This window comes from Urocitellus parryii, chromosome 1 (genome assembly GCF_045843805.1).
Source record: "Urocitellus parryii isolate mUroPar1 chromosome 1, mUroPar1.hap1, whole genome shotgun sequence".
NCBI lineage: Eukaryota > Metazoa > Chordata > Mammalia > Rodentia > Sciuridae > Urocitellus > Urocitellus parryii.
Genome location: NC_135531.1, coordinates 61,071,369 through 61,085,730, shown reverse-complemented (window position 1 = coordinate 61,085,730; position 14,362 = coordinate 61,071,369). Strand labels below are relative to the sequence as shown.

General features: G+C 34.1%; 1 protein-coding gene across 1 annotated transcript in view; it reads right to left on the bottom strand.

Moving 5' to 3' along the window:
• The window catches only part of Aggf1 (angiogenic factor with G-patch and FHA domains 1), a 42,501-nt gene that overhangs the window by 25,975 nt on the left and 2,164 nt on the right, over window positions 1–14,362 (bottom strand). The window contains exons 2-6 of the mRNA XM_026393260.2: window positions 11,346–11,448; window positions 9,177–9,376; window positions 6,470–6,634; window positions 3,967–4,155; window positions 1,038–1,368 (exon numbers count right to left, since the gene is read on the bottom strand). Coding sequence (XP_026249045.1) covers window positions 1,038–1,368; window positions 3,967–4,155; window positions 6,470–6,634; window positions 9,177–9,376; window positions 11,346–11,448 — 988 coding nt within the window. The remainder of the gene's footprint in view (window positions 1–1,037; window positions 1,369–3,966; window positions 4,156–6,469; window positions 6,635–9,176; window positions 9,377–11,345; window positions 11,449–14,362) is intronic.

Genomic DNA, 14,362 nt, shown 5'->3' with positions numbered 1-14,362 from the left:
TCAGCAGCTCAGGAGGCTGAAGTAGGAGGATCAAAAGTTCAAAGCCAGCCTCAGCAACTTAGCAAAGTCCTCAGCAACTTAGCAAGATGCTATCTCAGGGAAAAAAAAAAATAAAAATAAAAAAATAAAAAGGGCTGGGGATGTGGCTCAGTGGTTAAGTGACCCTGGGTTCAATCTCAAGTACAAAAAAAAAAAAAAAAGTACTGGTCAAAAATCTTAATTCTGGAGTTGGAGGTGGACTTCAGTGGTAGAGTGCTTGCCTACCATACAAAAGTGCCTGGATTCAATCCCCACCAGGGCAAAAAACAAACAAAAAACTTTCAATCCAACTAAAACAAACGTCTTTAATTCTGTGATATTTATATAAGAATGAATAAGCCTAATGCTATTATTACAGTGAATAGCATAAGGTGTGCAGTACATTAAGCATCTATCAAAAAATAAATAAACTTTCTTAAGGTCTTGAAATTAGAAAATATCTCAAACAAATATTTTTTTTTATTTTAAGCTAGAAAATTTTAGTCCACTTATTAAAAATAAGAGAAATCCTACTAAGAACAAAAGAACAAAATTAATTCATATACTATAATATGAAATCCTGTGTTTTAAAAGTATGCCTTTATATCTGTGTGTAAAAAATACTAGATTTGCCATAATACATATGTAACTGAATTCATGAGCTACACTTTTTAAACAAAAGTTACTTTTTCTTCATATATTGTAAAACGTATCTAATCCATAAATAGCTTTAATATATACTTTCAGGTTAGAGTGTAGGAAGTTTGGTTTTCTATCCTATTGATTAGGCTATTTGATACAATGAAACTTTCTTAAGGTCCAAAGTATTATTCATTTATTCACATTCTTCTTTTTAAAATTTACCAAGTAAGTTCACATAATTTTCAATAATATCAACAAAACCCTCACTTTAGTTTGGGCAGATATTCTATGAGTTACTAACATTTTTAACTGTTTTGCTCTTTTACAATTACCAGACTGAGTTGTATTTAATTAAAACTCGATGGTTACTTACTTACCTTCCTCCTCTGTTTCTTCTGCAGTTACACTGTCTTCACTGGTATTACCCTCCTCATAACTGTCCTCCGTTTGAGAGTCTGTAATTTCACCTTCTTCTGGCTCACTATCACTCTCTATGATTTTCTCATCTTTAAGTGAAGCTGAATTACAGATGTTCTCATTAAGAGGAGATGCTATAGCATTTCCACTAACTGGAACAGTGAGTTTAGGGGAACTATTTTTGTGATGAATGTCTATTTTGGCCTTCTTTTTCACATTTGTAAAAATTTCTCCTTCACTGCAGTTTACATATTCAACACTGGAGGCTTTCTGATCTTCTGAATTCAAATCCTGGAAAGGAATAGATATGTGGAAGCAGGGGAGAATAACTTTAAACATCACTCTCCTATATTATTATATGAAGTTTCAATGAATGTAAAGATATAATGTATAGTGAAAAAAACAAGAGTTATAAACTGTGCCTACTCTTTCTCTCATATTCCTCTTCTCAGTTAATGAATGACATTATCATCCTCTTATCATCCAAATTAAGAATCTTATACCTATCACTGACACCCCTTAACCACTACATGGAGTCAATTACCAAGTGCTACAGACTCCATCTACAACTGATTCCAAATCTGTCTCCCCTATTTATTCTCAATGTCCTAATATTACTCCGACCAGGCACTCAATATGTATTGCTTGGACCATGTTATAACCTATACTATAAAAATATAGGATCCAATAAAAATATAACATAAGCCACATTTGTAGTTTTAAATTTCCTAGAGGCTGTACTTTAAAAAGAAAAATTATTAATGAGAACGTTTTTTCTAAGACGACTTCAAAATCCAGACATATTTTATACATACAACATACCAAATTTGATCTAGCTTCATTTCAAAAGGTAAAGAGCCACATGGAGCTAAGAGAACTACCTCATTGGACAGTGTAGGGCTAGAGAAAGCACCTACCTACTTTAAATTTTCCTTTCAATCTCTTACCAAATAGCAAGTCAATATGCAAATAAAATATAGAACTGATTTTACATATAACATGAATTTAAAAAACCAAATGTACCTGATTATTTTTAAAGTAGGCTTCACAGTGTCCCAAGTTTTAAAATATAGACAAATTTTATTATCTTTTATTCTAAAATATATCACCCTTATTCCAAAATTTTAACTTATATGGCATAAGCATTGTATTATTATTAACTTGTACAGGTATAGTCAGCATGCTTTATGGAAAAAAACAAATCTATTACTTTTTTTTTAACTTTTTCTTTTAGTTGTCAATGAACCATTTTTTTTTGAGATTTTTTACTCTTTACTCTTTTCTCTTCACCCTACATACATACATACTTTGTGAATTATATTAAAAAATAAATTAGAAACTACATATTTAAATTTAATTTACTGAAACTAAATATTTAAAGGGAAGGAAAAAGGAAAAAAAATCACCCTAAATTCAATCACACAGTTAGACACTCTTGTTATTCTATGCAAACTCTTTGAGATTTTTTTTCATTAATTTTATGTAGATGTACCCCTGGCATCACAACACATTCTGTTCTTATTCTGTTGCTATTAAGTACTTTATTACTCTTGTTCATCAAGAAGCCTACAGACCTTTATTTTTTAATTTATTTTTATAGGTGATGCATGAGAGTCAAACCTAGTGCCTCACACATGCTAGGCAAGTGCTCAACCACTGCGCCACAACCCCAGCCCCATACCTATTATTTTTAATACACAAATAAATTTTTATCATAGACAACATGATATATATAAATGAATTATATAGACATCAAATGACTAAATCAAGCTATTTAACATATGCATTACATATTTTTTTGGTAAGAAAACTTAAAATTAACTCTTGTACTGACTTTCAAAAATATAACACATGGGGTATAAGCTCAGCCTACCATGTGTAAGGCCCAGAGTTCAATCCCCAGCTCCACTAAAAATAAAAATAAAATAAATAATTATAGTCCCCATTTTATACAACAGACAACTCTGTTATTTCAGTCTTGGAGAAGCAATTATATTCTTCTTTTCCCTTAAGTTTGTAATACACTCTGAATTTTCTATCTTAGAACAATATGATGAAGTGAATTCGTATATTCTTCCATTATTTTATAAAAATATGACAGCATCTTATACACATATTTTTAATAGCAGCATAAATTCAGTTTGGAGACTAGCTAAGCTTTTGCAGTGTGATAAAGTATATACACTTCCAGTAATACAAATTCATCAAGGACAAGAAGCTGAAAAACTATTAGGAGCTTTGAAGGCCATGTAAATTACAGCCCCCCTGCCCAAATAAATACATATACATATATAGATATACATATACACACACATATATATGTATATATGAGATTATATATATATATATATATATATATATATATATATATATATATATATATATAATCTGTGTATTTTGTTACTATTGTTTATTAAACAACTGTATAGGGGGAAAATGAATGAAACTGTCCAAAGTGCTATTTTCAATAAGCTATTTGCCAGTATAGAATGTTAGATACCCACTAAGAGATGAGAAAGGGCTTGCAGGTAGGCATTCAGGAACAATGTATATTTCAAGTTATTTACTCTAGTCTCTTTACACCACTGCTCACATCCATATATTCTCACCTACAAAAAGTGAGGTTTAAAAGTATCTTTAAAAATAAAGCAAATACCGCCCTAAATTTACCTCCTCCAAATTTTGAGACATATCTTTTTTATCTAGTGATTGAGAATTTGTGAAAAGGCCATGGTCACTCCATGTTAACTTTTTTTGGTTGTTGCATTCTGATATTTTAATAAATGTTATTAGAAATCAGTTATAGAACAATTTTCAGTTTCATAAGAAAATGCTGCCTTACTTACATTATCGAAATTACGTAACATTTTAAAATTAAAAAGACATTACCTTTTCCTCATTTGTTATAGAATAATCTGGATCCCTTCTTTTCTTCTTCAATTTTTTATCTTTACTTTGTTTTGTACTAGAAGTCTGATAAGGTTGCAAGTCTACTCGAGAATGAAATTGATATCGACCACTTTCCACATCACAGTAGTAATAAATCCCAGTGGAAGGATCATAATATAGTTGATTTTCCTTTCAAAGTCAAGAAAACAATAAATTCTATTTATCTATGATGAAATACAGGAGAAAAACCTAACAGAAATGTCAAATCCATTCAAATACAGTAAATGTGTGTCTTTTAACTACTGTAGTATTTTCAGAAGATACTGAGTTAAAAGAATATGAAAAATTTTCCAAAATACTTATACCAATATCTGTTTTAATTTTCCTAGTATGAAAAGCAAATCTAAACATTAAATGAAATCACATGAAATGGCCACGATTTGATGATTTTTCATTTTAAAAGAAACTGAACTTTCTTATGGCTCAACTTGATATATTAACAAAAAAATGATAATAAGAAACTTTTTTGAAAATATGAAAACTGAGGCACGAATTAGAAAACCTGCATATGAAAGCAATTTCAGACTTGTTGTTCTTAATGACCACACAATAATGATCTAATAACATCAACCCCCAACCCCTCCCCTCAGTATTAATAACACAAAGATTTACCTTTAATGTTTATTACAAAAAGTAAGAAAATTTTAAGGGGGAGGAAAAAAACTTATAAAAACCACAACATAACTCTCTATAGAAAGAACCTGGTAAACAATTGCCTTCACTAATTAATTCTATATTAAAGTAAGGAAGACTTGAGTAGGACAGTCATGTGCAAATGAATTTTAGCAAATTATCAATTAAAAACCATAAAGATAAAATTATGTAATCACCTACATTTATAAGACACTGGTTAAGACTCCAAAACCAAAATTTAACTGAGTCAGCTATATTTTATTTATATCATAAATCCATACAGAACACACCTGAAAATATGATGTACTGAGATGGAGCAAAACTTTCTGAAAAGGATAGTTTTATTTTATTTACTTATTTATTAATTTATTTCTCTAACTATTACAATTTATTTATTTTATTTTTCGGTATCAGGGATTTAATCCTGAGGCACTTAACCACTGAGCCACATCCCCAGCCCTTTTTCATATTTTATTTAGAGTCAGGGTCTCTGATTTGCTGAGTCTGGCTTTGAACTCATGATCCACCTGTCTCAGCCTCCCCAGCTGCTGGGATTATAGGCATGAGCCATAATGCCCAGCAATATATCATCTTTAATCCATAAATTTTGCAGATTTCTTTTAAAAATATTTAGAATTTTCACCATCTTTCCTTTAAGAAATTTAATGACACTTTCTCATTTTATTTCTAGGTATAAAGAAACTTTTATAACTTAGACCTTTAAAGTTTGATAAATATGTCAATCCAATACATAGGCATTTGCAAAATACAAGAAAAAAAAGTTATTTAATTAAAATAAAATGAAAATTAGCACCACAGTGGCAAAATAAAAATGTTCCTAGTCTACTTAGAAATATAACATACAGAATGTAACTACTTACAGAACAGACGTCAAGAGGAAAGATACAGGCAGGAAGGTAGAAAAATGATAAAGCCTAATTTCTACTTGGAAACAGTATTTTCCTTAACACCAAATAAGTAATAGCTTTGGATAAAAGTTTAACTTTCTGGACATTAAATAGTAATGTCAATTAGCATACTCCCATGGGAAAAAAAAACTCTTCATGAAAGACTTTTAAACAGTCTACCATGTGCAGATAAACTAATGGAATCTCTAATCTCAACTAGGGATGTAGCTCAATGTTAAAAGCACCCCTAGGTTCAATCCCCAGTACTAAAAATAAATAAATAAATAAATAATTTGAAAATTTAAATCTCACCCCTAACCTATAATAAACAATTTCACTTCCTTAAATAAAAATATATACACTTAGGTTCTTAAACATTTTAAAACAATGATCTAATTTGACTAATAAAAATTCATTGAAATATGTTACTTTACATATAAAAGGTTATTAGGAACCAGGTACAACAGTGCATGTCTATAATCGTAGATAGGAGGCTGAGAAGGATGATTACAAGTTCAAGGTCAGCTTAAGCAACTTATTGAGACCCTGTCTCAAAATAAAATAAAAAAGAGCTCAGGAGGTAGCTCAGTGGTAGAATACTTGCTGAGCATGCATAAGGCCATGGATTTTAATCACCAAAATCACACACACACACGCAAAAATTTAGATTGCTCTAAAATATTGATCTGTAATAATCACAATTAGCAATTTATCTTACTCAAAAATCTAAAAGGGTAGTATCACAAGCTATTTTATAATCCTTTTGTCAAAGAGCTTTGAATAAAACATAATTTTTAAATGCCATATCTTGCTTTTACTTCAGCTTAGTGTTTGGTATTTGCTAACAGGCAGCTAAATATATAACGATTTGGTATTAAAAAAAAAAAATCCAAGACACTTACAGAATCGTAATAGAAACCAGTGCTGTGATCAAAATATAGTCCCGTACTTTCATCATAACTAAATCCAGTCTGTGATACAGCAGCTTCTGCAGCAGCTCTCAAACTCTCAGCTAATGATGAACCTTCTAAGGATGTATCCTCTGTTGCTAATGCAGACGTTAACTCCTACAGAAGACAGTCACATAAAATAAGACAAACTTCTGTATATCAATCCAAAAGTTATCCGAATTTAAAATAAGTAGAAAGAAAACTATGTTTAAAAACAATGACTTCCATTTCTACAACGGAAAGATATGGCTACCAATTACAATTGGAACTGTTTTAACAAATGTTTACTACTATGTCATTTAATTCAATTTTGACTCAATTTTTAGTTACAATGGTGGAGATGGAATAAAGGAATCTGTGCATACTAGGTGAATACTCTACCAGTAACTACACCTCCAGCCCCTTGATCCAGTTTTAAAGACACTAAAAGTAAGAGAATAACAATTATTCAAAAATAAATGTATAAGCCAGGCGCAGTAGGCTCAGGAGGCTGAAAATCCCGAGTTCAAAGCCAGCCTCAGCAATGGCAAGGGGCTAAGCAACTCAGAGAGACCCTGTCTCTAAATATAATACAAAAATAGGGCTGGGGATGTGAGTTCCATGGTTGAGTGCCCCTGAGTTCAATCCCCAGTACCTAAAAAAATAATAATTAATTAAAAAAAATGTCTGGGGGCTGGGGTTGTAGCTCAGTGGCAGAGTACTTGCCTAGCACCATGTGAGGCACTGGTCCAATTCTCAGCACCACATAAAATAAAATAAAGGTATTTGTGTCCATCTATAACTAATAAAATATTTTTAAAATAAAAAAATATGATACTATAGGGAAACAATCTATAAAAAAACAGACCATGAAATATTAAGACAAAAGATCTATATTTTTCAATAATTATATGTTCAATAAGAAAAATACTTTAAAAAGAGAGATGGAGAAGAAAGTTACAGATTAAATGAGGCATAATAATTCTGATTCAAACAAATTATAAAACTCAAATGTACAAAACAATTTTGAACAGGGAGAGGCTATTTAACATAAAAGAATTTTTTTTTTTTTTTTTTTTTTTTTTTTTTTTTTACAGCTATGGATATAGCTCTTCAATGGCAGAGCACTTGCTGGCATGCATGCACAAGGCCCTGGGTTCAATATCTGGCACTAGGGGAAAAAAATTATTTTTAAATATAACTTAAGTGCACAGGCTGAGGTAGGAGGATCACTTAAGCCCTGGAGTTTAAGGTCGGCCCAAAAGACATACCAAGACCCTATATTCCCCCAAAATATGTTTTTACATGTAAACATGATATTGTATGTGCTGTTCAAAGCTCTTTAGCTGAGTCAAAATATACTGACAAATTTTCTTTTTTTTTAGAGAGAGAGAGAATTTTTTAATATTTATTTTCTAGTTTTCAGCTGACACAACATCTTTGTATGTGGTGCTCAGGATCGAACCCGGGCCGCACGCATGCCAGGCAAACGCTCTACCGCTTGAGCCACATCCCCAGCCCCTGACAAATTTTCTTTGTTTAATTTGTACACGTCACAAAATTTTAGAGCACAATGTAGCAGGAAAATAATTATACATATAAATAAATTCTGATGGGGGGAGTTACTGGGGATTGAACCCAGTTGTGTTCTATCACTGAGCTACATATCCAGACCTTTGTATTTTATTTTGAGACAGAGTCTTGCAAAGTTGCTGTGGCTGGCCTTGAACTTGCAATCCAGCTGCCTCAGCCTCCTGAGTCACTGGGATTACAGATATGAGCCACCACAGCCAGCTTAATTTTGGCTTTTAAAAACTGTTGGTAGGAATGCTGGTAATCCCAGCAACTTGGGAGGCCAAGGATTGCAAGTTCAAAAGTCAACCTTAGCAACTTAGAGAGGCCCTAAGCAATTTAGTGAGACCCTGTCTCAAAACAAAAAATAAAAAGTTGGCTGGGGGTGTGGTTCAGTGGTTAAGTATTCCTGGGTTCAATCTCTGGTATAAATAAATAAGTAAATAAATAAACAGAACTTTTGCCAGGTGGAGCCTGATGTATTCCCACTCAGGAGACTGAGGCAGGATGATTCCAGTTTTGAGGCCAGCCTCCAACACCTGCCAAAACCCTGTCTCAAAATAAAAAGGACTAGGGATGTAGTTCAGTAGTATAGTGCCCAGGGGTTCAATTTCAGAAACAACAACAAGGAAAAAAAACTTGCAAGACACAGTAGCATGTGCCTGTAGTCCCAGCTACTTGAAGGCTGAAACATGAGAATCATATGAGCCCCGAGATTTGAGACACCTGGGCAATATAGCACAGCATAGCACAACCTCATCTCAAAACATAAAATAAAGTGTAATTTTCTTTGGACAATTGAATGTTTATAACCCTAGTATGTTATAATGCACCAAAGGAGTCTATCTTTCCACATAATAATGACAAATAAGGACAAGTTCTTTAGCATCAAGAATTTCATGTTGCCAGGTGTGATGGCATATGCCTGTAATCCTAGCAACTTAGAAGACTGAGGAATGAATGAAGCTCAAGACCCATCTCAGCAATACAGTAGGACCCTGTCCAAAATAAAAGAAAAAGGGATAGGGATTTAGCTCAGTGATAAACCACCCCTGGGTTCAATCCCCAGCAACATGGGAAAAAAAGCTTCAACTTAGCATTTTATTACCTGTGAATTTGAGGTGAAATGATCTTCAGGTTCACATTTAGCATTTTCTGTTGCAACAGTACCAGTGAAAATATCACTTTCTATTTGTGACTGGTCTTCAGAACTAGAAGTAGGAGCTTCAGTATTCTGACAATGTTGAACTGAGTGTTCAGTCACCTTATTTGTTAGACTATCATCATTATAGTATGCCTGATAATAACCTGTAGCAAAAGCAAATTAAGTGACATATTAGAATAGTGTACATAAAACAGGCTTAATTCTGAAACATTGGCTCTAAGTACAAAACAACACACATTACAATTGTACATATTTTAAAAAATTAAAACTGATGATGAATATGAATCTTCAAATTGTGTACCTTTAATTCTACTGTCTCCATCAGTACCCCAGTTATCAAGCTATAAAAAAGCCAGGTGAACAGATATGGAATTTCCACATCAAGGGTAAAGAAGAGCTGAGCACAGTAGCACTCGCCTATAATCCCAGCAACTCAGGAGGCTGAGGCAGGAGGATTAAAAGTTCAAAACCAGCTTCAACAACTTAGTGAGACCCTGTCTCAAAATAAAATATAAAATAGGGCTAGGGATGTGGTTCAGTGGTTAAGCACCCCTGGGCTCAATCCCCAGTGGGGCCCCACCTCCCAAAAAAGACAGGAGGCTGAGGCTGAAGGATTGCAAGTTTAAAGCCAGCCCCAGCAATTTTACTGAGGCCCTAAGCAACTTAGGGAGAGCCTGTATCAAAATAAAAATATATAAAAAGGTAGGGATGTAGCTCAGTGGTTAAGTGCCTCTGGGTTCAATCCCTGGTGCCAAAAATAAATAAATATGGCTAGGGATATAGCTCAGTGGTATAGCAACACTGGGTTCAATCATCAGTACTGAAAAAAAAAAAAGGGGGGGCGGGGATGTGGCTCAAGCGGTAGCTCGCTTGCCTGACATGCGTGGGGCGCTGGGTTCGATCCTCAGCACCACATAAAAATAAAGATGTTGTGTCCACCGAAAACTAAAAAATAAATATTAAAAAATTCTCTCTCTCTCTCTAAAAAAAGGGGGGGGTAAAATAGAAATATGTAGATAGCTTGTATTCTGTCAAAAAAACCTAGTAACTGGATTTGATTTTGCTGTCCAATTTTTCTCATGCTGAGAAAAATTTAATATCATATATTTATAAGGCTACTACTATTGGTATGTTTAGAAATTTACCTATATGTCATGAACAAAGCAATGAAAAACATAATGGGAAAGATTACTTCTTATGATCCACAGTAATTAAAACTCAGTAGCTCAATTATTTTGTGTTATAATATAATAACAATTGATGAGGCTATGATGGTAGGTTTACCATTCCTCCAAGTACCTAAGAGACTAGTACTAAATATAATGCTAAGTGGAACATATCAACAAGAAAACCTGAACCCCTGGACACAAAAAAAGGCCAGATATGAGAGTATCTGCATGGCACAATTTACTCAGTAAGCCAGGCATGGTGAAGAGTTTCTGCAGTCCCAGAGTCTGAAGTGGCAGGATCACTTGAACCCAGAAGTCTGAGACCAGCCTGGAGAACACAGTGAGACCCCCCATGTCAAAAACAAAAAATAAAATTATTCAGTGAGGGGCTGGGGTTATAGTGATAGAGTACTTGCCTAGCACATGTGAGGCACTGGATTTGATTCTCAACACTGCATATAAATAATAAAAATAAATTAAATAAAGGTACTGCATCTACCTACAACTAAAAAAAAAAAAATCTCAAAAAAAATTACTCAGTGAGGGGCTAGGGTTGTGGTTCAGTTGTAGAGCGCTTGCCTAGCATATGTGAGGCACCAGGTTCAATTCTCAGCCCCACATATAAATAAAATGAATTAAATAAAGGTCCATCAACATCTTAAAAAAACAGAAAAAAAAAATATATATATATATATATTAAAAAAATTACTCAGTAATGTTTTCAGTCCACAGAAAACACATCAGCAACATTATAGAAATTAAAGAAATGATAGTACCAGAGAGCAAATTAATTATCTACAAATACCAAATTATGTGGCAAGAAGTCAATATTATGACAGTTCTCATATTTATGTAGATCTTTATCTACTTTAAATTTAACAGAAACAGTATGTTAGCATGTTCCGAATGTTATAGTATTAGGATACCCTCACTAGATGAATACCTGAAATTGACCAAGGAGTATGGTTCTCTGTTTGTACTTCTACATCAAACTTTTTATTATCTTCATTTCTCCCACAATGAAGTATTTTACTGAGTTCTTCCACCTGGAAGGAAACAAAAGCTTTAGGAAAAATCATAAAGCAATCTACTACATACACCATTCTTTTCATATGAAAACAAGAAAGTATTTTTCTTGGTAAAAGTTTCAGACAAGTGGCAACCCCTATCACATCTCCTCTCACCTTGCAAGAGTTCTTTTTCTTTCTGGAATAAATCTTACTCTTTTATGTTCAAAAGTTTTAAAGAAGAGCCAAAGGAGGGTTTGTTTCTTTTTCAGAAATATTAAAAATACTTATAACTCTTAGAGTTAATTTTCAGATTTTTTTTTTTCTTTTGAGATGGGAATGTTGACTAGACTGGCCTGGATACTCCTAGGCTAAAATGATCCTCCTACCTTAGCCTCCCAAGTGCTGGCACTATAAGCACACAATATCATACTTGACACATGGATGTTTTTATTCTTAAATTTGCTTGCACAGCAGGGAGCAGTGGTACATGCCTATAATCCCAGCAGCTTGGGAGGCTGAGGCAGGAGAATCGTGAGTTCAAAACCAGCCTCAGGAAAAGAGAGGCACTAGGTAACTCAGTGAGACCCTCTCTCTAAATAAAATACAAAATAGGGATGGGGATGTGACTCAGTGGACGAGTGTCCCTGAGTTCAATTCCCAGTACAAAAAACAAACAAACAAAAAAAATTTTTTGTGGAGCTGGGATTGTGGCTCAGCGGTAGAATGCTCACCTAGCATGGGCAGGACCCAGATTCAATTCTCAGCACCACATAAAAATAAAGGCATTGTGTTGTGTCCATCTACAAAAAAGATATTTTCTCTCTCTCTAAAAAAAAAATAAAAATAAAAAAATTTTGCTTGCCAAACATAGAAATACCATCCCCCAACTTAATCTAGCCAAACTAAGTAATGGGACTTCATGAACAGAATCCTTCATTTCTAACCAATAGGACCATTTGTGGCTGAGTGGTTGAGTGCTTGCCTAACATGCACCAGGCCCCAGGTTAAACGCACAGCACTGCCAAAAAAGCAAAAACAGAGAAGAAACCAACCAAACACACACACAAGAAATGTTTTTATGCTACTAGAATATTTTTATGCTACTATTTAAAAAGTTAGCTGTTCTAAAGAAATAGCCAGGAACGGTGGCACAAGCCTGTAATTCCACCTAGTCAGAAGGCTGAGGTAGGAGGATCCCAAGTTCAAGAACACACTGGGCAAATTAAGGATACGCTGTCTCAAAAAATTAAAGACTGGGTATGTAGCTCAGTGGTAGAGGACTTGCTGAGAAAGTATAAAGCCCTGTATTCAATCCCCAGTAACACACACACACAAACACAAACACACACAGAGAATTAGAAAAATCTAAAAACTACAAATTCCATCCATACTGAATTATCTAGTATCACTCAGTGTCCTTCACCTGGAATTAGCTATTCACTTAAATACATTAATGCCATTTGTATGCCTTAATGCACATTTGTTTTCTTTAAATAGTCTTTTTTTTTTAATATTTATTTTTTAGTTCTCGGCAGACACAACATCTTTGTTGGTATGTGGTGCTGAGGATCGAACCCGGGCCGCACGCATGCCTGGCGAGCGCGCTACCGCTTGAGCCACATCCCCAGCCCTAAATAGTAGTCTTATGACTAAATAACTGCAACAGAAGGGAACAGAGAACAAGGCCATCTGAGAGGGGCATCTATCTTCCACATGCCTCATATATTAAAATGCCCTTGAAAGGATACTGCATTGATCAGAGAAACACAGTGTGGACATGCCCATAAGCAGATGAGTAGCTACCTTAGTTAATGCTTCTCTAAAAGATTCTTAGTATGAGACAATATCTACTATATGCATGAAACCAACTTTTTAAAAAAGCGACAAAATATTTAAGATACATTAGCTTAAATAGAGGAAGGTGTAAGACTGATTATATAGAGATTATCTAAGCACTTTATGAGTTATTAGATCTGCTCTTAATACCAGGACTGGAACTAGTGTGAAACAAGCAAGATACTTTAAGGTAACAAATCTAAGGAGCCACTCTCTTGCAGCTCCATAAAAGTATAGGGTCCATACCTGAAAATAAGTGTCCCTTTAGCTTCCTCATCCTAGAAGCCTGACTACTTTGCCCTAGTTCTGGTTCTGGCTGCTTCTACTATTACATGTACTAGATTATTGGTACTTTGGATAACATTCCATAATTCACACCACTGCCTTACAAATTAGTTATCCTAATGACCAATTTTACATATAAAAATACCTGAAGAGACAAGTAATTTACACAAGGTCTTTAGACCCCAAAGCCAGATCCTGCACATATTATGGTTTTCTATTATTTCATCCTCAATTCTCAAGCCTACATTTTACTGCTCCAAATGAAAACATGAATGATTTGGGATGACAGTTAACCGAATTCCTCCCTCCCAGGGGAGGCTGACTAGGAGAGCAGAGTTAACTACTATAAGTTAGTACTTATAATTACTACTAAAGTTGGTACTTTACTATTGTGAGTTAGTATTTCTAAGTTAATTTGATGTTTTTGTGGTGCTGGAGATCCAACCCAGGACCTTGCAAATGCTAAGCATGAGCTCTACTGCCGAGCTATATCCCTAGCATTTTTTTTTAAAGATGAGGTTGCCCAGGCTAATCTTGAACTCCTAGTTCAAGTGATCTCCTGTCTTGGCCTCCCAAATAATGGAGACTATGGGCACAAGCCACCTACCCCACCTTACATTTCCATTTCTTCCCCCCCCCAGTAGAAAATTACTTTATTCTAATTAACTTACAAAGAATATCAGAACAGCTGGTTTAAGGAGGCTACAGAAACATCTGCCCAGTCCTAAATTCTGTACCAACTCAGTGAACTTCCATACAATTAGAATATTCTCTTCCATTGACATTCAGAAACAACAAAGCTACTAAGTGAGGTTTTACATTGTGGTTT